At 49.8% G+C, this 27,211-nt stretch overlaps 11 protein-coding genes across 11 annotated transcripts; 6 read left to right on the forward strand and 5 right to left on the reverse strand.

Moving 5' to 3' along the window:
* Window positions 1-1,476: 1,476 nt before the first annotated feature.
* Window positions 1,477-2,886, reverse strand: PtrM4_106260 (uncharacterized protein; the record flags this gene model as incomplete). Its single annotated transcript, XM_066107684.1, has 4 exons — window positions 1,477-2,366; window positions 2,418-2,599; window positions 2,646-2,679; window positions 2,733-2,886. The coding sequence occupies 4 exons, from the start codon at window positions 2,884-2,886 to the stop codon at window positions 1,477-1,479; spliced, it is 1,260 nt and encodes a 419-aa protein (XP_065962133.1).
* A 2,236-nt stretch (window positions 2,887-5,122) lies between these two features.
* PtrM4_106270 (rve domain containing protein) lies at window positions 5,123-9,691 on the forward strand (the record flags this gene model as incomplete). The annotated part of the gene is made up of 1 exon (XM_066107685.1): window positions 5,123-9,691. One exon carries the CDS (start codon window positions 5,123-5,125, stop codon window positions 9,689-9,691), a length of 4,569 nt encoding a protein of 1,522 aa, XP_065962134.1.
* A 1,165-nt stretch (window positions 9,692-10,856) lies between these two features.
* On the forward strand, window positions 10,857-13,434 carry PtrM4_106280 (uncharacterized protein; the record flags this gene model as incomplete). The annotated part of the gene is made up of 5 exons (XM_066107686.1): window positions 10,857-11,037; window positions 11,085-11,666; window positions 11,713-11,833; window positions 12,221-13,245; window positions 13,298-13,434. 5 exons carry the CDS (start codon window positions 10,857-10,859, stop codon window positions 13,432-13,434), a joined length of 2,046 nt encoding a protein of 681 aa, XP_065962135.1.
* Window positions 13,435-14,308: 874 nt separating this feature from the next.
* On the reverse strand, window positions 14,309-14,554 carry PtrM4_106290 (uncharacterized protein; the record flags this gene model as incomplete). Its single annotated transcript, XM_066107687.1, has 2 exons — window positions 14,309-14,312; window positions 14,373-14,554. The coding sequence occupies 2 exons, from the start codon at window positions 14,552-14,554 to the stop codon at window positions 14,309-14,311; spliced, it is 186 nt and encodes a 61-aa protein (XP_065962136.1).
* A 1,112-nt stretch (window positions 14,555-15,666) lies between these two features.
* On the forward strand, window positions 15,667-17,613 carry PtrM4_106300 (uncharacterized protein; the record flags this gene model as incomplete). The annotated part of the gene is made up of 1 exon (XM_066107688.1): window positions 15,667-17,613. One exon carries the CDS (start codon window positions 15,667-15,669, stop codon window positions 17,611-17,613), a length of 1,947 nt encoding a protein of 648 aa, XP_065962137.1.
* A 219-nt stretch (window positions 17,614-17,832) lies between these two features.
* PtrM4_106310 (uncharacterized protein) lies at window positions 17,833-18,223 on the reverse strand (the record flags this gene model as incomplete). Its single annotated transcript, XM_066107689.1, has 2 exons — window positions 17,833-17,836; window positions 17,883-18,223. 2 exons carry the CDS (start codon window positions 18,221-18,223, stop codon window positions 17,833-17,835), a joined length of 345 nt encoding a protein of 114 aa, XP_065962138.1.
* An 848-nt stretch (window positions 18,224-19,071) lies between these two features.
* On the reverse strand, window positions 19,072-19,997 carry PtrM4_106320 (Herpes-BLLF1 domain containing protein; the record flags this gene model as incomplete). The annotated part of the gene is made up of 2 exons (XM_066107690.1): window positions 19,072-19,642; window positions 19,693-19,997. The coding sequence occupies 2 exons, from the start codon at window positions 19,995-19,997 to the stop codon at window positions 19,072-19,074; spliced, it is 876 nt and encodes a 291-aa protein (XP_065962139.1).
* Window positions 19,998-22,751: 2,754 nt separating this feature from the next.
* PtrM4_106330 (Med15 multi-domain protein) lies at window positions 22,752-24,274 on the reverse strand (the record flags this gene model as incomplete). The annotated part of the gene is made up of 2 exons (XM_066107691.1): window positions 22,752-24,120; window positions 24,168-24,274. 2 exons carry the CDS (start codon window positions 24,272-24,274, stop codon window positions 22,752-22,754), a joined length of 1,476 nt encoding a protein of 491 aa, XP_065962140.1.
* An 802-nt stretch (window positions 24,275-25,076) lies between these two features.
* PtrM4_106340 (uncharacterized protein) lies at window positions 25,077-25,693 on the forward strand (the record flags this gene model as incomplete). The annotated part of the gene is made up of 3 exons (XM_001936088.2): window positions 25,077-25,386; window positions 25,441-25,510; window positions 25,561-25,693. 3 exons carry the CDS (start codon window positions 25,077-25,079, stop codon window positions 25,691-25,693), a joined length of 513 nt encoding a protein of 170 aa, XP_001936123.2.
* A 246-nt stretch (window positions 25,694-25,939) lies between these two features.
* PtrM4_106350 (uncharacterized protein) lies at window positions 25,940-26,230 on the forward strand (the record flags this gene model as incomplete). Its single annotated transcript, XM_066107692.1, has 1 exon — window positions 25,940-26,230. One exon carries the CDS (start codon window positions 25,940-25,942, stop codon window positions 26,228-26,230), a length of 291 nt encoding a protein of 96 aa, XP_065962141.1.
* A 188-nt stretch (window positions 26,231-26,418) lies between these two features.
* Window positions 26,419-26,573, forward strand: PtrM4_106360 (uncharacterized protein; the record flags this gene model as incomplete). Its single annotated transcript, XM_001936087.2, has 2 exons — window positions 26,419-26,439; window positions 26,493-26,573. 2 exons carry the CDS (start codon window positions 26,419-26,421, stop codon window positions 26,571-26,573), a joined length of 102 nt encoding a protein of 33 aa, XP_001936122.2.
* Between the last annotated feature and the right edge of the window lie 638 nt (window positions 26,574-27,211).

The following is a 27,211-nucleotide window of genomic DNA, read 5'->3' on the forward strand; positions in this document are numbered from 1 at the left end:
TCGCAGTCTGCCTTGCCTCCGCCGCGCACCTGGGTGACATGAAATACTTGACATAATAGTATACAAAGGCCACTGTAGGCGCCATGCACGCCTGTTAGGTGCGATGCTGCTTAAAGTGCAGAGTCTATTCAAGATTATGAGTGCGTGCTGAGAACATTGTTGTGGTTGCGCCTACGTGAGGGGTATGGACCTCAACCCCCCTCTTCCTAGCAGAGCCGCATGACGGAGTTGCCGGAAATTACGGCGGTGAAAAGTCTAGAGAATTACCGAAAATTACGGTGATGCAAAGCCTGGGGAATTGAGTTGGTCAGGCCATTTTGCACTAAGCCTATTTAGCACGCTACCAATCGTAACATGTTTGTTCGCGTCGAGTGTATCTGTGCTAGGTGTGAAAGAGGTGCCAAATCAAAACGGTGCCTAGGTAGTTCAAGAATATGGATGACATCATTCACTCCGAGTGCTAGCGCTGACCTTTGCTGCAATGTAAGATAGCCAATCGTAACTCGTTCAAGGGCGGCCCAGGCAAGTGATTGCGGCGATGCATAACTGAGAGAGCTGCGATGTGGACGCAATTTTGCACTAAGCCTATTTGTATCGAACGTTGTAACGAGCGTCACGTGTTGTCGATTCTTGCGACTAAAGTATGAGAAGTGCTTAAAATATATGAAGATACGGCATGTATCACACACTTCGCAGAAGACTTGCGCAAATGAACTGGATATCAAACTTTACGTGTTGATGACTATATCTATCCCACCGGCGAGCATACTCACATCATCTTTCTCCAAGGGGTACATATACCACTAGCGCACTTTATGTAGACGATGGAGGTGCCGCATTGGCACCGCTCTTATCGTTTAAGATCGAAGGGCACATCAAGCTCTAAGAGCGCTATTAGTATTCAACCATGCGAGAAAACAGTTGACATTGACATACCATGATCGCGGAAACTCGATCTGAGCCCTGCACTTCTTTGGAAAGTCCAAATCCACCGCGCGCAAGTTGTAATTTGCGCAACTGGCGGGATTGAACTGCCTGAGAGCTGTTAGAACCAGAAGACTCCAAAATGAGTCATCTCTTACCTCCTCAATTGTATCCTTCATAATGTACCGAATAATCGTAACTGCTCTCTCTTGTCCAAGTCGTATAACACGCCCAATTGCTTGATTCTCCACTGAAGGATTCCATTGTGGCTCGACGATATGGATGATATTGGCTGCCTTGAGCTTGTTCGAGCCGACTGCGCCAGTGCCCAGAGTTATCAACAAAACCCTCGTAGTCGATGACTCCTCAAAATCAGTGAGAATACGGCTTCGTTTGCTGGCAGATAAAGTGCCATGTATGCGGAAGCACGAGATGGAGTACTTGTCGAATAGGCTAGCAGTAATGTCGAGAGTCGTTTTCCAGAAAGAAAAGATGATGCTAGTATATCTTTAGCGCATGAAAGTAGGTGATAAGAAGCCAACTATCAAGGTTTTACCAATTTGTTGAGAAAGAGACTTGCCATTTATCTCTGATGCTTTGATTGCGGACGTTGTCAAGGAGCGAGAGTAGTTTGGTAGGGTACTCCGTAACCTTTATCTTATCGCTGTCATTCTCAGCCGAAGAAGGGTTAACCAAAAAGGAGTGTATATCTGCTCTCAATCCACAGATAGGGCATCGGCTGCGACCGTCTTCTAGATTTTCGTCCAAATCTGTTTCAAACTCGACAAGACATACCCCACACAGCAAATGCTGGCAGACAATGAGTGTGCCAGAGCTTTGATCGTCCCTTTGATACATGGCCACAATGTCGCAGTCACAATTGATGCATTTGGCATCTGAGGAGGTTTGCAAAAAGCTCAAAGCTTCTTCAGGCTCGATGGGGAGTCCACGGGCATGTTTCCTATTAATCAAAGCCTTTTCTCCGTCGTTGCAGAATAGTCGCATGCCTAATATGGCTTGTATGACATGCTGATTTGCTTTTTGAATACTATGGCCCGACACTGCCAAGTCGATCGCATGTCTACAGCCTTCTGCATAGTCGTGGTATTGTATATGCTCCTTAGGGGAAAGCTGGAGAAGCGTTGTCATCGTGATTGGCTCAGGCTGATTCAACAGCGCTTTTGTTCGGCGCAAACATATCGCCTGAAGTAGCGTACTCATATTCGCGAAGCGTCCGTTTGTGTTGGTAAGAATGGGAGTGCTGATGCTTCTGCGAAAGACGACTAGATCTTCGAGCACTGGTACTCTCAGAAACTTGACGAGCGCACCAAGATCTTCTAGAGAGTTCTGGATAGGTGTTCCTGTAAGGCACCAACGTATATGTGCGGGTATAGATTGTATGGCTCTGTATTGTTTCCGTGACGGATTCCGAATGTAGTGAGCTACAAAAATGAGCATATATCGTAATAGAGAGCTTGGGGAGATGTAATTACCCTCGTCCAGTACGAGGCGGTACCAGGCAACATGGCTCAATATAGCTTGTCCGCGGCAGAAGTCTGTAGCAATGGTTGCGTATGTCTTGAGGACTATATCTTTGCGAAGTAAATCAGAAAGATCGATAGCCTTGTCTGAACCATGATAACGATGCACAACAACGGTTTCAGGAAGGAGATGTCTATTCGATGTCAGAAAGTTCAAACCATATGTATTGTATCACAGACTTCCTGATCTCCTCTTCCCAGCTGTCCAACAACACTGACAACATTAGCCTTATGTCTGATTAAGTGTGGGAATCTATCAAAGCTCACATGACGAAGGTACAACGACGAGGGTTGTCTTGGAGGGAGTAATGTCTTGCCATGATGTTGTCGAACCTCTTGTATGGGTTACAGCGTAATCGAGAGCTCTTCCTAGTGAATTCACTATGACGGCCAACATCGAAAGTGTTTTCCCCAGACCCATATCATCCGCAATAATGCCACCCGGGATATCCTCTCTTTCGCTTATTTTGGCACCGGTTATGGAGTGTTTATAACTAGGAATTTCAGTGTGAATACGATAGGCTGCACAGGAGAAGCCAGACTCCGCAACAATCAATCGATCGACATGATTGATTCCTATATAGGTTAAAGAGTTACTTTATTAGGCAGCCTTTAACCTAGATAGGAATCAATCATGCCGATCCGATTGATTGTTGCGGAGTCTGGGAGAAGCTCACTAGAACGAACCCCCGGGCGGATAGTGGGGTCTCCAAAGGCTTAATGGAGGAGGCAGATCTCCCGTCTCTCTTGCGATCATGTAATCAACGGCTTCTTTCTGGTATCTTTTCGGCATCAGCAAATGTCAACGTGTTGTACAAAAACTTACTTCATCAGGACGGTGCGTATCTGCGTGCTCGTTACCACTTCTCTCAGAAACCTAGTTTGAGGTATATGGTCCAATATAGAGTCCAGCTCCAGTCTCGAAACTTCTTTGTCGGCATCTTGAATTGTTACCTCTGAATTTTCTTTTGGTGTGTTTAACACGTGGATGTGTGAGACATTAGGTAGTTTAAGGTACTGAGGGTTGTCATAGGGTAGTGATACCGTAGTAAACCTCGGGCATTGAAGGAAACATTTCGCATCGCCGAGTAATTTACCCGCCGATTTAGCGACTGTCGTGACCCCGGGTCCGTTGATGATCATGTCTAATGAGAGAGTAGCAGATGTTCCAGACTTTCTCCACTCTCCTCTGGCGTTTTGGAGGCTTGCCCACAAGGTAACACCTTCTAGCCGGACGCCTGGGAGGTTCTTTAAACGTTTTAAAACTCGTGAAAGTCTTCCGTTCAAGCATCCGAAATTGACGCCATCGTATGATCTCATCCAGCAGTAGCTATCGACGAAGCTGGGCTCAAACGTGATGATACTGTCCTTCTCATCTTTTGGTGGATTCTCACAGAAAGCTAGCGGATCCCCCCTGATTTGCAGGGACAGATCAAGTAACTATTGAAGTAAGCCTCTGAGTTGAAATAGATATCGTTGGTTTTGGTCATTACTGAGCCATAACAGACAATCTCCCCTTTATCCAGTCCTTCAGAATACTGCAATGGACTTCTGCTTGAGCTTCGTGAATTATCGTGTGAACCATGCGTGTCGTTGATGCTACTAGATATGCCAGACTCAAGGCTTGATTCGTGCTCAGTATGACCTGAATCAGCGATCAGCAGACTCCGCAACAATCAATCGGATCGGCATGATTGATTCCTATCTAGGTTAAAGGCTGCCTAATAAAGTAACTCTTTAACCTATATAGGAATCAATCATGTCGATCGATTGATTGTTGCGGAGTCTGGCGATCAGTACAATGCCAATTTCTCAGCCTTTTACGCAGCAGTACCGGAACTTGAGGTAGAAGATACAGATCGCCTCTTTGATACCGTTGGATGATCGCTCGGATGCAAGAATCTTTTCATCGTGAATTGTACCAGGTGGGTACCTAATACATCGTGTGGTTGCGACGGGTACCTAGATGTTAGCTCCAGGAAGCGACCTGGGCAAAATATAACGCCAATTGTCCAAAATTCGCCACGTCAGCGGCACATTGTGTGACTTGCATGTCGTCGCACAGTCTGGGCGGGCTGAGTGATGGGGGCGGATATTGACCGGTGGGCTCAGAACGGCAATGCCATGGGCCGACAGGCCACCCTCGCACAGCACCACGGCTGCCCTTCACTTCCAACTTAACACTTACATGATCATTACCGTCAAGACTACCAGATTATGGCTGCCCAAGCTACTGCGTTCTGTCGGCCATAGGGCTTATCCCTTGGCTCCTCTTTGGGCAACCAGGCAGCCACCTATTTACCCGCTAGTACCTTTACGGCCTAGCTCCTTCTCTCCTCCCACTGCGTATATAGACCTCTTCCCGATAGCTCTAATACGACATGATGATTCTCCCCAACCTTGACGCTTGACAGGTTATGAGCCCTCACCCGCTCCCGTAGTCGCTCACGATAATTCTATTAGATATTTTGACGACCCGCGCGCCTCATCACGATCATCACCCTCCCCGCAAAACAGCTCGGTGACGTCGCAATCGCGCGCCACTTTAGCAATCGCGACCCCGCAACTTGCAGCTCATCGATCGCTTGGACGACGACGAGCTCCTCGCTGCTCACCGCCAAAAATCGCTAGCCGAACGGTCTTCGACGTCCGCCGCGATGGCAACTTACACCTCCTCCACAGCTGTCACAGCGCGCCTTGCAGCCGACGGCAAAAACTGGAAGGACTGGATTAAACAACTCATCAATTACGCAGCCGCCGATGGCGCTGTAGCCGTCCTAGATGGCGCTCCGCGCCCAGAATTTGACGCTACAGACGACAAATATCGCATTACCGCCATGCAGCGCCCGATCACTCATCCATTAGGCACCTCAACAGACGTTATCCAAGCCGAGCTTGACCGTGTCGGCAAACTCAACAAGACTATAGGACCGTTCAACAATGAGGCTCGACAGCTACTTAAAGAGGACAAGCTTGCGCTTGACTCATGGGTCGCCCGAGATGCCCGACTCCAAAACACCATACTCTCATCCATTGACAAGCCTCTCGTAGCTCAGGTGCGCACTTGCCCCACCGCCCACGATATGTACAAGGCTCTCAAGGACCTAAACAGCAACGGTGACTACGCCAATGCTGCTCTCGCGTGGACTGCCTTCATCGACCTCCGCGCTGAGACCCAACCCACAGTCCGCAGCTATATTGGAAAGTTTCGCGAGACAATTAATGACATCACGGTACAAGGCATCACACTTGGATGGAAGAAGCCTTCAGCAGTACCTGGTACATCCGCCGACCGCGACATCGAAGACCTGCTCATCATCCACTTCCTTCACGGCTTAGCTCGTGTACTCCCACAGTGGGTAGAAGCTCGCAATAACGACCTCCGCCAAGGCCATACATGGTCTATCGACACGCTCGTCGCGTCACTCGAGGATCACCTACGCCATGCCCCAGATGAGCCCGTGAAGACTTTCCTCTCCGTCTCTAAACAAGCGGAGGAGAAGCGCGTTCTCACACGCCTAAATGGCCGCGGCAATGGCAACAACAGCAACCAGAACTCTACTCCTACTCCTTCGTCTCTGCCGACGCGCAATAACAACCAACAGAAGCGTACTCCTCAGCCTGTTGGAATGTGCGATCACTGCAAGCGAGAGCACCCAGGACCTAATGAGCTTTGCTGGAAACTTCACCCTTCTCTCACCCCAGATAATGTTAAGAAGCGCACCGCAGACAATGCCGCTAAGAAGGCCGCAGCTGCAGCAGCTCGTACAAACGTTACAGTGGCCAAGAACAGCAACGACGACGATGCTGATCAGTACGATGCTCACTCATACGTGACAGTCGCCACCTTCGTCTCTCCGACTCTCCTCAAGAAGGCAGTCTCCAATCACGACTATCAACAGCGGTACTGCTACGACACTGCCGCTAACCGGCACGTCTTCAATAACCGCTCGAAATTTTACGAATACGCTCCAATCGACAATGACGTACACGGCTCTACCGGATCAACCACCGCCGCCGGCGTTGGCACTGTACGCCTTGAAGTCGTCAAAGCCGACGGAACAACAGAGAAGATCTCACTCCAAAACGTCCTCTACTGCCCCGATTTCGCCACCAACGTCATCTCCCAAGCTCCATTCAAGCGCGCGGGAGTGTGGTATCACTCGGGCAAGGACAAATTGTACACTGCCTCAGATGAGGAGCTAGCTTACTTACCAGAGATCGACGGTATACCCAACTTTCTCGTAGTTACAGAATCCTCCAAGGCGCCGGCCGCTCTCTCATACGCCTCTCTTGTTTGCTATCGAAGCTCTGCCGATGAGCCCTCATCCTCACGGCCAGCCACCGACTGGCATCATATCATGGGACACGCTGGAATAGACGCTATTAAGGACACTGCAAAAGTTGTACATGGGATGAAGCTCACTACTTCTACCGTCACCAACTGCGAGCCCTGCGGCCTCTCCAAATCAAAGCGAAATATCTCTCGAATTCAACAAACTCCACCCAATACAGCGCTTGGCAAGGTCCATGTCGATGTCGTCGGCCCCATCACTATACCTGGAAAAGATGGAGAGCGTTACTTCATGCCTATCACGGATGGCAAGTCACGCCGACAGTGGCTATTCACATCAGACAGCCGCGCTGTACTAGGCCAACAGCTTATTAATTGGTGCAAAGCTATGAAGGCCAAAGGCTTTACCATCACTATCCATACCGACAACGCTCGCGAGTTTATTAACGCCAGCAACAAGCAGTACTTCGATAGCGTGGGCATCGAGGTAGTTACGTCACCACCTTATGATGCCACTCGCAATGGTATTGCAGAGCGCGCCAACGGTATCACAGAGGATCGAACTCGCGGAGCTCTTATTGCAGCCAAGCTTCCTATAAAGCTGTGGCCCTACGCAGCCAAATATATGGCCCGCATTCACAACCTCGTCTCCAACAGCAACCTCCCAGGAAAGATCACTCCTTTAGAGGCCTGGAATCGCTCTATAGGCTACCCAAACCCAGTCCCAAACGTCGCCAAGATGCACGCTTTCGGCCATGTTGGATACGCCCATATACCCGCCCAGAAGCGCGTTAAAGGTGACAAATTTGCACCTCGTGCTCACAAGGGCCACCTCGTCGGTATGATCGGCGAGAACATCTACCAGATGTGGATCCCAGAGACTGATGAGATCGTTACCACCGCCTCCGTGCGGTTTGATAGCTACGACTCACCCTCCACTCCTCCATTGTCTCCCATCATCGGCCCTTCACCATCACCGAAGGTGCTCCCATTTAAACCTCTCATCAACCGCCTCGCCGACGCCGCTACAACTCCACCCGCTCCTCCGCAAGATGGTGATGGCGGCGATTTGGACAATCATCAGCTACCTCGTGCTGATGGCGGAGATGGCTTTGATGGTTTCGAGGATGATGATGAAGCTCCACCAGCTCCTCCAACCCGTGGTAACAACAAGGCAGCGCGTCGACATGAGATTAACGCGGACCTCAACCCAGCTCATATCATACACGGCCCTCGCAATCGCCGGGCACGTGCTTTCTTCACTTCATCTACTTTTGATCGCTGCTTCGCCATGGCTCTCGTCAAGCCCACTCTCGGCTCAAAGCTTTCAGAACTTCCACCGGAGCCTCGCAACTATCGTCAGTTTCTCAAACATCCTCGCCGCGATGATCTACAACTCGCAATGGACGATGAGTACAACGCTCTTATCGCCAACGGTACTTGGCGCCCTGCTACGGCAGAGGAGATTGCCAAGTATGAGATCATCCCAGGTCAATGGGTGTGGACGTATAAAGGCAACGCTCAAGGCTATCACGTGAAAGACAAGGCTCGCATGGTGGCTTGCGGCAACAAGCAACAAGAATCAATTTGGTACCGCGAGGTTTACTCCTACGTCGTCCGAACTTCTACGCTCCGCATCCTCCTCGCCCTTGTGGCTTACTTCGATCTAGAGTGTGAGCAGATCGACATGATTACTGCTTACCTCAACGCTCACCTCGACGACGATGACGTTGTCCTCCTTCGCCTGCCCGCAGGCTGTACTGGCTTTGGGAATATTGTTCGCCTTCGCCGCGGCATGTACGGCCTCCGTCAGTCAGCCCTATTGTGGTACAACGACCTCAAGGACTCTCTCAAAGATCTCGGCTTCGAGCCCATCGAAGCAGATCCCTGCGTCTTCGTCAACCCAACAACAAAGGCCATCATAGTCGTGTACGTTGACGACCTTATCCTTATTACACGTGACGTGACCTCTATGAAGGCACTTAAGTCACAACTCCTCAATCGATACAAGGCTCGTGACCTTGGCCCAATTGGTTTCTACTTGGGAATTCGAATCCTCCGCGATCGTCCCAACCGCTCTCTCTCTATGACGATGGATAGCTACGTTGATCGCATTGTCGATGAGTATCACCTCGCCAACGCTCCAAAGGCAGACAACCCCCTCCCAAAGTCGGCCCTCACCCTCATCAAGCGTGATGACATCGCCGACAACAACCTTATACAGCAGTACCAATCGCTCGTCGCGAAGCTACTCTATCCTACCTCCATTATTCGCTGTGACCTAGCTTGGCACGTGAACTTCATGGCACGCTTTGCAAACAACCCTACGTTAGAGCAACTGTCACTGCTAAAGCACATGCTCCGCTACTACAACGGCACGGCAACTCTCGGCATCAAGTACCAAGGTGACCTTAAAGACGCTAATATGGACGACCCAGATCACATGATAGGCCTTAAGGCCTACAGTGACTCCGCCCATGGCGACAACAACGAGCGCAAGTCGTCCTCCGGCTACGTCATCAAGATGGCTGGAGGCGTCGTCTCATACAAATCGTACCGCCAGCGCCTCGTTACTCTCTCCTCCACAGAATCAGAATATATTGCCATGACGTATGCTGCCAAAGAGATCAATTGGCTTCAACGCCTACTCTCTCAGGTTGGATACGTCGGTAACGACCTCAAGCCCTTCAAGCTGTACACCGATAATCAGCCAGCGCTTAATATGATCCGCAAGGACGGCCATCACGAGCGTACAAAGCACATCGACGCGTACTTCAAGTATACAAAGCAGCAGTACAAAGACGGCAACCTCAAGCTCGACTATCTCCCCGGCGTAGAGATGCCCGCCGACGGCCTTACGAAGCCTCTCGACAAACAAGAGCACGCTAAGTTCATTGGCCTCATCGATATGGTGAACGTTCCCCGCATGTAGTCTCTCAAGGCACCTCCAGCGAACGTCTCTTTACGATTTCCTATACATTTCATTCACTCAGATGGCTTGCCACCTGGTTCCGGGGGGTGTGTCGGCCATAGGGCTTATCCCTTGGCTCCTCTTTGGGCAACCAGGCAGCCACCTATTTACCCGCTAGTACCTTTACGGCCTAGCTCCTTCTCTCCTCCCACTGCGTATATAGACCTCTTCCCGATAGCTCTAATACGACATGATGATTCTCCCCAACCTTGACGCTTGACACGTTCCATCTTGTGCTGGAGAAGTTCAAAGCGAGTTTAAGCGACAAAGAAAAGAAGCAATTTGCAGCAACCACAATCGATGATCTGAGTGCCGCCATAGAAACGATTCAGCAGAAGCAACAGTCCGAAAAGAAACTGAGAGCCATGAGCCAACTTGAGCGGTTTCTCGAAGGCATGAAAGAATATGACAAAGTCCTGTCCGTATTCCTTAACACCAGCACAATCCTTGCGTTTGTTTGGGTACGAGTGATACTGAGATAATGCGTCGCCTAAGACTAAATTGAATGCAAACAGGGTCCTATGAAGCTCCTCTTACAGGTAGATACGTCTTCCACGGCTACTCAGCACCGCGCACTCCACAGCCCGCTGTATAGCTTGCATGTCTCTTAACAACACCAATATGTCGAGCCTGTAGGAGACGGTGCTTGTAGGGACAAATTGCTGACTATTTATAAGGTAGCATGCACATTCCATGAAGCATTTGATGCTTTAATGAATGCTTACCAGCGCATTGGAGAACACATGCCTTTACTCGCCCAATACGAAGACTACTTTCGCAACCACCCAAGAATGTTTCAGCTGCTAAGACTCATATATGAGGACATCCTTAACTTTCATTGGAAAGCAATGAAGTACTTCAAGAAACGCAGTGGGTGGTTGAAGATCATGGATTAATTCAGCAGACATCTGACTGACAGACTACAGTGTGGCAACAATTCTTTCAAGCTCTTTGGAAGAGTTTCGACGCCGAGTTTTCAAACATACTTCGCAATTTACGTGAACATATGGCGTTGATCGAATCACAGGCGACTGTAGCACAGTTTGCTGAGATTATCGTTACCCGAGCAAGGGTCGAACTGGAATTCGACAGGCAAAGAGACGAAGAAATACACAGACGCCGCATCATGTGTCATCAGTGGCTTGTAGCTGCTAATTGTGGTGCCGATCAAGAAACATATGCCCGGGTGCGGCAGGAGTATCCGGGCACTGGACAGTGGTTCTTGCAAAAGAACCGCTTTCGCTCCTGGTTTGACCCGAACTTCTGCTCAACACCTTTACTGTGGATGAATGGTATTCCGGGAGCAGGTAAGAAGCTATTGGAACAATTACAGACCCGGCTTACGTTGAAACAGGCAAAACCATTCTAGCATCTTTGGTGATTGAGGAAGCTCAGAAGCTTCAGGATGTACACATTGCATTTTTTTATTGTCGATATCAAGACAATGACAAGAGCACATTCCTCAGAGTTGCACGTGGTATTCTCTCCCAGTTACTGCTACAGGACGATGGTCTGCTTTCTTATCTCTACAACAAGATGTCGACAAGCGGGCAAGTTACACTTTCAAAGGAAACCGTCGCCAAAGAGTTGCTGGAAATAGCGCTGAAGGCCTTTGAGAAGCTTTACATTGTTATCGACGGAATCGACGAGTGTGAAAAAGACGAGAGACACAAAATCGTGTCGCTCTTCGAAAAGACGTGGGAATCACTGCCCCAAGGTGACGCTGATCAGCTTCGTTGCCTGTTTGTTAGCCAAGACGACAACATTGCTAGGAAGGACTTTGAGAAAATGCCATCACTCAAAGTCACAGAGAGCGATACACAAAGAGACATAGTCACGTATGTGACAGCAAAAAGCTTGCGTATCAAGACCAAGTTCGATTTGACAGCAGACCGGCAGCTTTTAATCCAAGACCAAATAATCAAGAGCGCAGATGGTAAGAAAGAGATCGTTTTGAGATTCGCGCATTCTGATGTACATAGGTATGTTTCTGTTTGCGCACTTGATGACATCTTACCTCCTCGATCAAACCTCTGTGGCGGAACTTGAAAATGAGTTATCACCGGAGAAAATCCCGCAAGGCTCCACAAGGCTGGAAGACATGTTAGTCGCATTTCTAAAATTCACTAAGACACACGATAACACAAGACAGTTATTCTCGAATTTGGGACCGTCTGTCTCACAGAGCAGACTCTGCAAATACCAGGTCTCTTCAGTTGCTGACTTGGCTCATATGTGCAAAACGACCGCTATTATGACGAGAGAATCAGTGCGCAGTTTCCATCAATCTTAATGACCAGAGTATGGACTGGGAGCGCAACCGGTTTCGTGTCGATTCCAAGGAATTGTGCGGGTCGCTGGTCGAGATACACGCTGACGGCACTGTCGTCCTTGTCCACCATACTGCCAAGAGGTAAGAAAGATCTAAGCCTTATATCTACCAAAGGAACTTGTCACTTGTATCTCGATGAGTCTTGCTGAGTAATTCAGGTACTTAATTGACAAGCATTGTGTCGATCTAGGGTCGGGCGAGGCTGCGTTGGCCCTACTATGCCTCGGTTATCTTGTCTTTGAAGGCTTCGACGTTGAATATGACGAGCTTGACATATCAGAACGTGTGCCTTCGGGTTATTATGGCTTTTTGGATTACGCTTATGCATACTGGTCCCGCCATGTGGATGCATACTTGCGTGTGCACGACACCAACGAGTCCACCCTACGCGAAGTGTCTGAGTCTGCAGAGGTTTTCATGGATATGTATTGGACACAACCTCAGACCAAGACAGTGGTTCCAAAATCATTCTTCGCACGTTGGGAGTTGTTGAAAGATAACCGCAATTTCGACGAGCTGGTCGTAGCAGGCTACCTCGCCCAGAGGCAACTTGTCGCATTAAAGACGCATGCCACAGATGCGCAAGCACCCAAACTCTGCAACATGCTGACCAAAGTACGCGAATGCCTTGAGAACGTAGTTTCTCCAGCAAATGCAACGGAAAAACTTCGACTGATGTATGGTAAGGATATCTTCAGATGTCCCAAAGTACATTGTGTAAGATTCTACAGCGGCTTTTCAACTGCACAAGAGCGAGAGGATCATGTCCTCAAGCACGAAAGGTCCTTTTTCTGCTCTTTTCCAGGCTGCGCCATGGCTATACTAGGTTGCGCCACGCTGAAAGAGCTGCACAAGCATGAAACCGATTTTCACGGCACATTTGATTTTGACGATGACGAGGCTGAATACCCAGATCTTCCTCCCCGGACCGTGTCGTATGATTGCACGCAGTGCGACGCCAAATTCACGCGCAATTTCAACCTCAAAAACCATATGCGAAGTCGCCACCAGGCTGCTGAAAGTAGACCTACCTATGTCTGTACAACATGTGGTAAAAGCTTTGGGAAGAAAGGCGATTGTGACCGTCACGAGACCACCACACACTCTAGAGCCAAATCTTTTGTCTGTGGAGGTGAGCTCAAAGATGGTACTCCATGGGGTTGTCGCCGCGAATTCAATAGAGGTAAGGGAACCGCTCGTGCGATTGGAACTTTGTCTGACCACGCTCTTCCTAGGGGATATACTCAAGAGGCATTGGACAAGTGCTATAGGCAAGGTGTGTATGCTGCCCAAACAGCAAGAGGAGGAAGCAGAGGCGGCTAGCTCGAACGCTTCAGCACGGACCTCCACTGTATCCACACCAAATACTTGAACAAAAAGAGATTAGCGTAATATTAGTCGTTTACAACAGCTTTCTACACTTTGCATCGCCGCAATCATGTGACTCAAGTGGCAATATTTTGGCCCTCTATACTGAAAATGGCAGTTGAACTGCATAGTGCATTGCCAAGCTAAGAGATACAACCAATAAAAAAGGCTCCCACACCTCCACTATTACGCCACTACCTGGAAAAGGTTAATGCAAGTCAGAATACGGAGGTGCCTTTCAAAAGTTCTGTCCTGCCAAGAATAATTCAGCCGAAGTCTGGCCGCCTCACCTGAGGCCGATCCCTCCTCTATATACTCATTACCATCTTGCAGCTCAATTATTTTTGGAATATGTACAAGAATTCGCTTAATCCAAGCTTGGATTCTCTGCTGAGAGAGATCTCTCCAGCATTTCTGCCAGATCTTGACCGCGTCAGCTCTTGACTGAGGAGCTCCCTTCTTTGTTGTCTCCTTTTTCATGTAGAACTAGCATGGCTTAATGCAGTTACAGTCTGGCGAGTTACCACACCAGAGTAGTCTCTGGACATCGTAGAGACGATATACGACGCTCTGGTAGTAGTGAGCGTGGGCATGTGCTTTATCCTCTATTACGACTGTCTGAGGCCTATCTTGGAGACACTCTTTGGCGAAGGGAATTAGCTTTAGAATAAGAACGCAGGTCTGATATCTCCACCAGTCTACACCACCTCCAGACGTACGCACCAGCTTGCCTGTATTCTCTGTCCATCTCCACTGAGGTTTTCTGCCAGACTTATTGCCACAGTCCGCAACAATCAATTAAGTGGGTCCTAGAAGGTTCAGATTGGATTGATTGATTACCGCTTTAAGCCTAGTAGTTACCTATAGGAGTTTAAGCCCTACCTAGATAGGTAAGTGGGTCTAGGAGAGTGACCGGATTGAATTGATTGTTGCGGAGTCTACTTATTGCGTAGCCCTGTCCTTCTCATAGACTCTGACAGCTCCCACTCCTCTCTCTGTATAGGCTTAAGCTCTGCGTTCAGCTGCTCAATCTTCTGAGCAGCGTCTTCTTTCTCCGTCTTCGTCTCTGGCTGATAGACATGGCATAGACCTTTCTTGTCGTACGAGAAGCAGCCCCAGAACATGAACTCAGAGTATCCCTTCTAACTTTCACGGATATAGCTCTTAACTACTCTCTCATCTGCTCTTCTCTAGACTCTATAACCCCCACGTCGGTGGTTAATTACTACAGACGTCTCATCTGTCTAGATGACATTCTTCTAGTCCTCTAACGTCTAATCCAGACTTGCTATCAGTCAGGTAACTCAGTTCGAACTGACTGAACTGACTGCCAAGACTCAGTTCAGTCAGTCAGTTCTTGAGGCAGCTGGACGTCAGTCCAGTCAGTTCAGAAGCCTCCAGACTGACTGAACTGACTGACGTTAGACTGACGTTAGCTGTTTTTAAAGCAGTATTTTAGAGTTGTGAAAGCCACATTTAGTGCGGCTTCGAAGCCGCGCTAGTCCTAGATATAAAGACACTAATCCTATATAAGTTAAAGCATCTAGCTTTAAGCTAATTAGAGTTTGCGGAAATGCGCTACCCGGTGCGCACCTAGTAAGCCTTTCGCGTCGCGTCGCGTCGCGTCTGCTATACACACGACGCTAGACTACTGTTGCCATAATACTTCTTGGTGTACTTCATGTCTACTCCCTCTAATTCAGGCCTTCGCCGCCTTGTAGAATGCGACAAGCGCAATTCTCCTCTACCATCGCTATCAAACGCGCCTACTGTTGGCGATACTGCGAGCGAGGCCCAGGCTGATGAGCCCTTGGCAGTACAGGCGGACTTCCCCAACGACGGCGACGACGACGACGACGACGACAATTACGACGGGCTTGATTTTAAGCGTGTGCCGTATCTTGAGCGGCGCCAGGTTGAGCGTAATAGTCGCGGTGGGCCAAAAAGCTGGATCTACCGCCACGGCTGGGCCGTCTGGCACCGCAAGTACAAGAAAAACTACTGGCTTTGCCGGTACTGCCATCAACGACGGAAGCAGGAGGCTTGCTACGAGGCTGACAGCACTACAAACGCCGGCCGACACCTCTCAAGCAACAAGCCTGGACACTCACACGGACCTAACGGACCTGTACCAATTGCTAGCCGGGAGGGCAATATTATGGGCGCGCTCGCAAAGTCCCAAGTACATATTATGAGGTCTAAAGGGATAGAAGTATCGCAAGAGGTAGCAAACGAGATGGCAGCAAGCTTTTCAACCTCTCGATTTCAGGACGCGCTGAAGGACTGGGTAGTCGCGGACAACCAGAGCCTTCGCGTAATAGAAACGCCGCAGTTTCGAGCCATGATTGCGGCCGTGAGCCCGCTAGCCGAAGCTCTCCTTTGGCGTAGCCACCAAACGCTCCACGATCATATTATTACTGAGTACAATACATACATACCAGCTGTTGCCAACTACCTTCGCGAAGCCCGGTCGCTTATACACGTGTCATTCGACAACTGGACTTCAACTGGTGGGCAGTATGCTTTTACTGGCCTCTGCGTACATTACCTTAACAGCGAGGGCAAGCTAGTTGACCACCTGCTTGGGTTGCCTGAGCTACACGGGGCGCACACTGGCAATAATATTGCCGCTGCAGCAACAACAATACTTCGGCTATTTGGCGTTGACAACGCGAGGGTTGGGTACTTTGTGCTTGACAACGCAAGTAACAATGATACTGCAGTTGAGTCCTTAGCAGAGGAGTTTGGCTTTATCGCAAGCGAGCGGCGGCTGCGGTGCTGCTGCCATATACTCAACCTAAGCGCACAATTAGTAATTTGGGGCAAAGACCGTAGCGCGTACGAGAATGAAGCCGCACACCTTGAGGAAGAGGAGAAGTACATGGATGAGTGGCGCAAATACGGTCCTGTTGGCGTCCTCTTTGACGTGATTGCGTCTATCTGTACGCCTCAAACTCGACAACTACTAGAGCGCCTACAGTGCGAGGAGGCAGAGTCTCTAGGTGTTACACCCCACATCCGGCAGCTTGTGAAGCCTGTTAAGACACGCTGGAATAGCTATTTCAACACGTTTGTCCGTGCAGCTGAGCTACACGGCCCTATCGATGGCTATATTGAGTGTAAACTTGAGGAGCATAGTGCTGCAACAGCAACCTCACGACGCCGGAAGAATCGTGAGCAGCTCCCTGCTGCCCAGCCACGGTTATATATACGCGAAGGGGGTCTAAACGGCAAGGACTGGGCGACAATAACAGAATACATTCGACTCCTTGAGCCATTTGCCGAAGCTACACGGCTACTTGAAGGTCGCGGCCGACACGGCCGACACGGCGCTATATGGGAAGTTCTAGTAACGTTTGAGTGGCTTCTTGACCAGCTTGAGGCTCTCAAAGACCGCCTTAAGGATGTAAATTACGAAGATCTAGATGCGCCTGAAGATCATCTTATTACAAACGTTAACCTTGCGCATTGTAAGCTTGCTGAGTACTACGCAAAATTCGATAACGCGCCTGTCTACTACACTGCTACAATACTACACCCGCACTACAAACACCACCTCTCAGCGCTCTGGAAGGTGCCTGACACCCATGTCACTGCCCGTGACGGTGTCCACTATCGCGACGGCTGGCTTGACAATAACCACCGGGCATTCCTGCGTATGTGGCAGGGGCGGAAGGACTCTGCAGCCACTTCAGCTCACACTGTAACGCCGCCGCGTAAGAAGCCCCGGCTAGGGATTTCAACGTCGCGATCAGCTTTTCTACAGTCGTCAATTGAGCAAAGCACACGGCAGTTAGAGGCAAGCCTTGCTGAGGATGAGTATGAGATATGGAAGCGGCAACCAGCGTTAGCTGAGGAGGATTGGCTGTCTCTTAATCCGCTTCTATACTGGGAGTCAGTTGCTGGGCAGTTCCCTATACTCTCAAAGTTCGCTATTGACGTCCTAACAATACCAGCAGCAGCGGCAGACTGTGAGCGGACTTTCAGCGAGCTTGGCGACATGTTAGGCACCCGGAGACTCCATATGAAGCCAGAGCTTATTTCAGCTTTGCAGAGCTTGAAGAGCTGGAAGAGGCTTGGTATACAGCCAACAACTACCTCAGCTTCTGGGCTAGCGCGCACACTATCAGAGGAAGAAATCTCAAAAGTACAGGAGCATTTATCTCAGTTCGACGTCAGGTAACTCAGTTCAGTCAGTCCAGTCAGTCCGCAGGCCGCGGCGACGTCAGTTCAGTCAGTCAGTTTTAGTTTAATTGAAAAGTCTTGGCAGTCAGTCCAGTCCAGTTCAGTGACCTCAGGACGTCAGTTCAGTCAGTCCAGAGAGCTCCGGACTGACTGAACTGACTGATAGCAACTCTGGTCTAATCCTTGTGATCTATTGCCCACCTTAGACGACCATTCCCTATCTGCTGTGTTAACCTAGGCTTCCTCGTTGGCTTGGTCTTCTTGTACCCCGCCTCTCCTAATACCCTCCAGACTGTAGTGTCTGAGATATTGACTCCTTTGAGACTGAGAGCACCAGCAACGTCAGCGCAGCTCTTCTCTCGTCCATATTTATCACGCCGTACATGTTGGATTATCTCCTCCTTCACCTCCTCCGTCTGCCTCGTGGGTCGGCCAGAGCGAGGAGCGTCCTGTACGTGGTGCGGGAGAATCTTGAGAGGAAGGACGTTCGGCTCGAATCCAGCAGCGATAGCTCTGCTATAGATACGGTTGACCGTACGAGGATGAACACCAGTCAGCTCTGAGATCTGTGACGTAGACTTGCCTACAGGAGGTGACTTTAACGTCATAATTAAGGCACAGGTGTAAGAATTATTATTAGGAGACATAGTAACGATACAGAGTAATCGTATAGCTATTTAGCTTGTTGGAGGTAAGATTTATGCCAAGAAGAGTTGCGCCGAAGCACCGAGATTAGCGTGGGACAAAACTTTTGAAAGGTACCTCTGTTACAGTGCAAGCAGTGAGAGAAAGATGCTGTGCATTTGTTGATGTATTGTTGTATGTACTGCTGTGGTGATGGCCTTTTATATGGCCATCACAATAGTCTGTTTACATGACGTATCTATGACACGGATAGGTGTAGAAGGTGCTTCTCAAGAAGAGGAGGAACCATCTCATCACCACATGGCACCTGGAATGTCCTTACCCCATAAAGCGTCACAACCTCCGTACATGCAAGTCAGAATGACAAAGCCGCGTATGCCTCGCGCAGGCCCTACATGGCCACAATAACAACACTGATTATAACTCTACACACTTGATGAAGGTGGAGAAAACGTGTGTGAACTTGTTATATTAGAGCTACGGGAGGAGGGAGAATATCTATGGTGTGCGCACGGAGCAGCTGACTAATCAGTGCCTGGCAAATCAGAGCACGGGAAGCCTGATTCACCGTGAATACTAGTGAAGGCTCTCACCGCGTCTTGACAACACTGAGCGAACAACAGGCCCTCTCGCCTGTACTACTCTTCAGCTGCAATAACACCGCAAGATTCCGTAATTCTCATGTATTTACGCTTCGGCTGCGACATTTCAGATCTTCAGACCTCCTGGTTCTAAGTTACTCCTCACTTCAGCGAGTAACGATGCGCCTGCCCATCTTTCAACATCAAATACATATTCATGAAGCACTATGTTACCCCCAAAAGCACACAATTCTCGCTTCAATACTCTCCCTAGGCGGCTCCTCCTGACTACCCTGTAGCCTAAAAGCAGTATGAGGACATCTCCAACCCGGACTATCCCTCTTCGTATCAAACCCCTTGAAAACCACCATCTCCCAAGGCTGCATCTCAGACATATAGTACCACTGATGCTTCTGCTCCTCGTCCCTATGACTCATTACATAATTCTCCGACTTAATACCCGTCCTACTGAACTCGCGCAAACGGACCTGATAATCATAGTCGGGAACGGTAGTAGCATCGCATACAGCCAGTGGATCTTTTCGCACCGTCTTCAGGGGACGCCAGGCGCCGAGGAAGGCGAAGCGCGTGCTTGTGTCGAAGAGTTTGGAGATGTGGGGTGGGAAGTTGAGTTCGAGTTTTGTGCCTTCGATGGCGGCTGAGGAGCCGGCGTAGTCGACGTGAGGGTGGCCGGCGGGGATGTCTTGCCAGCGGCCTTTTGAGTCTTGGATGCCTTTCTCAGATGGGGAGGAGTGCGCGCGCATCACGTGATTGAATACGTGGGCTGTTGATGCGTCGGTTCTGGTGGCTGGAGGTCAGTTGTTGTAACCTAATATGATAGTGGTTTTTACATCTTTTTGGCGATATCTTCAAGCTCGGGGTAGTATTTGCGCTTCACCGTTTCTTCGTCGTCGTCACGGGTTACGCGGGTTTTCTTCTCTGGCAGTTGCACGAATTGGAAGCCATGTACGTCAAGATTGAAGGGTTTAACACTTGTTCGGACATCGCGTATGAGCATGGGACGTGTGTAGGCGTCGTTGGAGTCTAGGTATCGCGGCTTCCATTCTGACTTGGGAATTGGAGTACCAAGGGCTGGGAAGTAGTTAATGTCTGCAATGACGTCAGTACTGTGTGTTTCTCGACGCATGTTTAGCATGATGAAATATCGTTCAAATTGATATCACTCTCTCGAAAGTTCAGTGGGCTGAAGTCTGGGTGCTTGAGGTCTTAGTCTGTACATTGTTGAGCGTCGCGGATCCGCTCGGTGAATGGGAAGTGGGGTAGATCCGGCGTTACATTTCAGCGGATAATACTCAACTGGTAACCAACACTACCTAGGATAAGCATTTTGTATTCTCGCAAAGATGAATTAGGTAATAAAACTGCCGTGAGTTATTATAATGCATGGACATCTTGCAACGTATGAACAAAATACGTATCTTACCCGATTGCTACTAAGTATCACAGTCTTCCTTGAATCTGTCCGTTGTCAACACTTCCTCCAAAATCTTTCAAATCAACAGACGCATCGTCGTTACTCCTAGTTCCTGATTATCCAGGGGTATGCTGGATACAGCGGACTTGCTTGGACGAAGTTAGCCACCAAGGCTCCCAGACCTACTATTCTTATACCTATCAATCTTCCTGTCCGCAGTATGGTGAGCTGTATTTTGAACCCCTTCTTTGTTGTGTTATATGTGTATGGAGCAGTATGTGAATACCAATTCTCTATTTCTCGTAGCCACCCACGTATTTTGTTGCTGCTAACGAACTGATGCCTTAATGTGTACTTTGCATCCCTAGGAAGGCATTTCTATTTTGGTTTATGATTACAATTTCAGGTACACCCGGGTGTCATAAAATACTGGGCATACTAGTGTAAAAAGGCCAATGTAGTCGCCAGACACGTCTATTGGGTGCTTACCCACACTGTCCAGTATTTTATGTCACCCAGGTGGGTACGACCCAAGACATGCGAAGCAGAGGCGCCATCACTACAACCGGTAGACGATGACCATGCATGAGCCAATAGACCCTTGACCTGACTTGCCCAGCCGGCACTTACCCCCGGTGTCTTCTTGGCTTCAGTTGCTAAAGGGTTTGGATTGTGACGTCGATGTTTTCTGAGCTTGAATCCAGATACATATACTGTCTAGATTTGAGACAACCAAAGAGCTGTAATCACGTTGACTGGAGCCCTCTCCAGGATACCTGGATATGATGTTGGCGATTCTTCATGAACATCCATTACTGGAAATCTGTCAATTACGTATTCCGGGGCCAATTATCCCTCTCGTCATCCTCTCTTACCCTTTCGTGGTACGATTGCGCACCGGCCGCCGTACTCTATCCCATCTATCTGCCCAAGAACACCTCAGACACTTCCTGACCCTATTCTAACTCCTATTCTACATCACCAGCATTCACGACTTCCTCACCAAGAAAGAAAACGAGCAAACAATCAACCTCCCGTTGCTAGAATATCTCTCCCTAGTCTATGGCGAAGTAGCGCTAGCAGAGTCCAGTGTATGGCTTTACACTTCCATAGCTACAGGATGGCTCCTATCTACCTTCCCGAGTATCATCCCCACCCGACTAAAAGTACCACTGTCTACGAGAAGATGGATCCCACTCCTCTTCTCCATATCCGGCGTTCTGGGCACGAGTAAGCTACTGAGCGCCGAACCCACGATGAGCGCATTATCGTTGTTCACGCGGATGGTGTTCTGGCTCTCGAGTTAAACAAACAGTTCTACACTGGTTCTCGGCATCCACACCTTCTCGTCTCCTGCTCCCCGTTTTCGCGAGACCATGCTATATCCTCTTTATCCGAGCAATACGCAGCCACTCCTGGTCAAACAAACTGTACTTCGCTATTCGAGCCTGGCTTTGCCGCGTCCAGCAACGCGTCGTACCGTGCCCAGATGTTTCTAAGTTCACTGTTGCCCTGCATACATTGCATATCGCAACGTGGATGATGACTAGTTTAGTCTTCACCTGCTTCCCCTGGCGACGGCTAGTATTTGGTGAACCATCGACGGCACCGGCTTGGACTGTATACTCGATGATGGGGGGATGCAACTCTTCAATTGTTCCTGTCTCGTGATCTGGTGGCAAGAGTGGCGTCTTGTGGGTGAGGGCTCGTCTGCACAGAGATACTTGAGGCACTGTCTGCTGGAAATGTGGTGGACAAATGCGTCCTATGTAGTGTTGTGGTTAGTATTGGAGGGGATTGTTTGGGCGATGAACTAGGGTTTGGTGATGAATAGGGATTTATAAGTTTGCGTTCTAGATTCTGTGAGGCTCTGCTAGATGGTCAACACCGTACATGTCGACTCTACCTGCATCGACTGAAGACACATCTCAGACAGCTTCATCCAATCGACTATTCCAACACGAATCCCTACACTCCGCCAGACCCCGTTATGCATTCCCCGTCTCGGGATCCATCAGTTACCCGGACATTTCTGACGACTGATTCGAAACCCTGGTGCCGTTAGAAGATATATTGGTGCGGAAGACGGGATGTAGGCGGCCCGTGAATTTCGTTTTGGTGCAATCTCTCAACTCTTTTCGCGGGGACATCAAAGGGTAAAAAAAATTCAAAAGGACAGTTCTCTACGATAAAAATAAAGTTGCTCCAAAGTAGAATACAAATGAAATACTAAAACAGCCGCTTGATAAGATGGTAACGCCTTGCACCCCTCTTCCTTGTGCGTCGATAGCAAAATAGAAAAGCACCTTGTCAACGCCTATCCAGGTGTAAAGACAAGTTTAACTGCATCACCAGTCAACGTGCAAATTTTGCTTGGGTATCTCTTGGTGTTGAATTGCGAAGAAAAGAAAACTACCTATATATCCCTAAATGTGCCCTTTGGAGGAAAGTCCCTCACTAGATCGAAAATTGCAGCTATTGCGCTCCTGGTGAAAATGCTCGGTATGGCTGTTGTTGCCCTATGGACCCAGACACGGGTGTGTATGCCCGCTGACCTGGGTATGCTGGCACAGGCGGGGATGTAGGCTTGGCCGGCTCAGTGGCCACATAGCCTGGCGCAAGTGACTGTGGTACTGACTGTTGTGCAGGTGCTGGCGCGAAGTTGTCGTAAGACGGGGCTGGACTGTTGTTGCTGTCGTTGTAGCCGTATGGGTTCGACGGTGGTGGCGCTGGGGATTGGTATCGATCCGGCGAGTCATAGTAGTCACGTTGATTGTATGAGCCTGCCTGCTGGTACGATCCTTGTTGATTGTACTGAGATGTCTGCTGATTATACTGAGACGCCTGCTGATTGTACTGCTGGGAGTTTTGTTGGTTGTACTGCTGGGAGTTTTGTTGGTTGTACTGCTGAGGGCTCTGTTGGTTGTACTGCTGAGGGCTCTGTTGATTGTACTGCTGAGAGCTCGGTTGGTTGTATTGATTTAGCTGGTCTCGGGAATCGTATGCTTGTGGCTGGCGACCGTATGGTTGCTGTCGTTGCTGCTGTGCGTAACCCCCAGCATATCCCCCTCCATCCTGCACTGGTGATGTATTCTGGGGAGGCGAACGTCTGCCATAGCCGTCTTGCTGGGCGTAAGACTGGTTGTACTGGCCTTGGCTAGTGAGGGGTGCCGTTTCACCGCCGAACGAGTCATTGTCACGGCCTGAAGGGTAGCCGTAGTTGTCTACTGCTGAAACCGGGGACCTGCCCGGGCCGGGCGACCGTCGCGTTCCAGGTATTGCGGCTGCGGCTGTGGCTGTGGCTGCCACGGATCCGCTGGCTACGCTGCCGTTGCGATCCAGCCTGTCCATTTCCAGATCACCGCGCTTTTCAGGCACAGGCTGTTCCTCGACCTCGATATGTACATCCCGCCCGTCCTTCCATGTCGGCATAGCTGGGAGGGCATCTTCGTTGACTACCGCTTTGGTCGAGTCAAATGTGGCGAATTGTGGTCGTTCTGGCTTCGCGGCGGGGGCAAAGGTCGGCATGGCATTGGAGCGATATTGCTGGTTTACGGGCCGTGTATCAATTGGCGGTGCGGGTGGTGCAGCGGCATGCGCTTGTGCGTAGGGGTTTTGCGCATAGGGATTTGGTGGAGGGGCTCCATATGGTTGAGGATATGGAGCTGCCGGGTCACTCTTGACGCGCTTATGGCCTCTCGAGCCACCGCTGGGACAGCAGCAGGTACAGCATTTAAAGCAGCAGCATGCCAACTCGGCGCCGCAGCATATACAGCGCGCTATGCAGGCAATGACGGAGAACAGAATGAGGCCTCCGATGATAATTCCGACAATGACTGGCCATCTGAGGTATGTGAGCAAGGGAAATCAAGGCCTCTCGTATCTACGCACTTGCAGTAGGTTTTGGACATGCAACTGTCCCATGATGAAAAGGTCGTCTTTACATCATCCAAGGGGTTCTGGCGCGCCAACAGCAGAGGCGCAAGTCGGGAAGGCATTGCGACGCCTAAAGACAACACAACGTCGAAAAATTCAAGGAGACGATGTGTCTGTAGCTATGGAGATGCCGGCCAGCGGATATGTCGTCAAGTCGTGAAATGCGGTACGGGGCTGGGTATAAATGCCGCTATATGGCGCTATATCACTGTCGATGAGGAGAAGGATATAACGATCGTCGGTGGAGGGCGTGCCGCATGTCGCTACTAAGGCAGCGGCATCAGGAAGGAAGGATGCAAGAAACAAGCGACAGACTCATGAGTGCATCTCTTACACTCCCCTTGTTATGACGCCCGTTGCTTAAGGCGAAACGTCTGTGAAGCTTGGAAGGGGCGGGAGAAGGCCAAGGACCCTTGCAACGCGTTCGGTGGCTGAGCTTCCGCGTCGATCCTAGGCCACCCATTCCCCGCGCTGACCAAACCGCGATCCTCAATTCACTGCACAAAAGACGCGCGTGAATTGATGATCATGTGGACAATGCCGCGTATTGGCTTTGCAAGTTGACGTCTGGCGAGTACCGAGTTGTGCTAATGAAGAAAAACCCCCATAGGAAGCAACATCATCAACCAACACCTGGGACGTGCAGAACTATATCTGACTGGAGGCCTATTCGACGGCAAGAACGGCACACAATGGCAAACAAGCTCCAGATTCAACTATATTAAGCATTCACTTGTTCAAACAACTTGGCGACCTTGTCTAACCATCATCATGCGTGTCACTCTTTTACACAAACCATGCCGCTCGATCGTGGCATGGTCTTTTATAACAGTTATCATCACAGCATGGGACACTGCTTTCATTATGCTTCGCCCTCATAGCTTACCAGGTGGTAAACTCGCAGTCTTCTTCAAACCCATGGCACAATGGGCTAAGATCGACTACTTGTATGGCGAGCAAGCATGGTTAGACAAAAATCCTTTGCCCACAGGAAAGGTTCTCGTTGGGTGCGTGGTGCAAAACTTGTACACGTTCTATCTGTTGGCTCTGCTCTCAGGAGACTCAATGGGTTGGCCGTTGAAGTCGAAGGGCATTAGAGGAGCCTCAGCCATCGCCGCGACTATGACTGGCCTAATCGCGGCCGTCATGCAGCTTACCACAGCATCATTCTACAGTATGTTTGTCTTTGCTCCATGCGTTGGAGGAAATACACTGAGAGAAGCCGTAGTCTCGGCAGAACTGGGATCCCCCGTGTTTTATGAGCAGACTTACTCAATCACCATCTGGCTCGTCGTAACGTAAGTCCTCAAAACATGACCGATCTAGCTTGGCTAATGCTAGAGTACAGCGTTTCGTATCTCATTGCCTCCTATTTCGTTGCGGGGCATTTCGTAAAGTACGCATTCGGTGTATGGAGATTCGACAGTGAGACGGAACAGTCTGACACTTTGATAATGCACGATAGACGACACATACTGTAGGATGGTAATAGAACTATTATATCCATCAATCCTCCTGACATGTGATACATCGCTGTATGGCTCCACCGTGTCCTAGATACTGCGCGTGCCCAGCATCGGGTGCCCCGCACTAACCCGATTAGTCACCTGGGCAACACTCCAGCTTCTACATGCAGACCTAGCTGCCCCGCCGTACCGCCATCTTCACACCTACGTCACTGATCACAACGCAACCACTACCCTACCCCAGCTGCCTACATAAACAGAATGTCTTCCTCTTCCTCCAGTAACGCCCCCAAGGACGACGACATACCCTACTACAAACTTTTCCCAGACTTTTCCCAGCCTCCTGCTGAACCAAGCAAGACCGAAACAGCTTCACTCGAGGACGACGTCAAGAAGCTTGACGTAAAGGAGACCGACACACTAGAAGACCAGGTAGACGCTTACTGTCGCGAATTCCTGTATCTCGGTGGCCCAGAAGACTTTATCGGAAGCGAAACCAAGGAAGACAACGAGTCACTCCTCCTCAAGAAATATGCCGGTTCATCCAGCTGAAGAGACCGCCACTGGCAGTATGTACCATCTTCGCCCTGTCTGTCTTTACCTGGAGCAAGAAGCATGCTAACACACCATGCCAAGGCATCACCGACCAGGTTGCCAAGGACTCGTCTGATTCAACCGCATCTACGCACCCGAACCACGATGTAGACACAGGCGCTACCTCTGGCGGCGGTGCAAGTGCCATGGCTCACAAAGCCCACCCGGTATACCTCGCTTGATCACATTCATACATGAGAAAATACTAAGGAACATGTAGGGCCCTGTCATGGCAGACAAGATGCCTGCCCCGGAGACCAAGGAAGACCTCAAGAAGAGGGCTGAGGAACTGAACAAATAGCGTATTTGCCAACGCTCGGTGTGCGCTGCGTAGCGTATGGCGATCGGATCACTGCACAGGATGCAGCGAATGAGCACCTCATAGTAACATGACCTAATGCACACATCTCTCTCATCTTGATTTTTTCTTGTGCAGTTTTTCAATACCAGGATTACACTTGCTATTGATAAGGCCGACTATCTCTCTTTCGAAGCACAAGCGTGTGGTCCTACTGAGGCCCGCGCGAGGCCAGCCCCCTGTCAAAGCTATCCTTCGCACCACTCACCGCAACCACAGCCTCTCCACCGCCATTGCTTCCGTCATCCAGTAAACCGGAAAGTTTCAGGTCAGGTCCGCTGGCATTGCGCATGCAGCATGCATGTGACGTGCTGCAGTCGACGTTGGCGTGCGACAAACATGATTTTTCGCAGGGTTTAACTGGCGGTGGCTAGAGCCCAACCACCCCGGTTCTGGGTAGAAAGTCGATATCAGCCCCCTCGTACCAACAAGTTCGTACGGATGGCTGGTACCCAGGCTTGTTTTCTGCTTCTCGTAGTCCATCTGCATTCCTTTGTTACTTTCGAGTTCGTATCTAACGTCTGCGTCTGGCCAGTAGTAGTGTGTGCCTTGTTTGAGCGAAAAGATCCCTACAGCTGTTC

This window comes from Pyrenophora tritici-repentis, chromosome 5, assembly GCF_003171515.1.
Source record: "Pyrenophora tritici-repentis strain M4 chromosome 5, whole genome shotgun sequence".
Classification (NCBI taxonomy): domain Eukaryota; kingdom Fungi; phylum Ascomycota; class Dothideomycetes; order Pleosporales; family Pleosporaceae; genus Pyrenophora; species Pyrenophora tritici-repentis.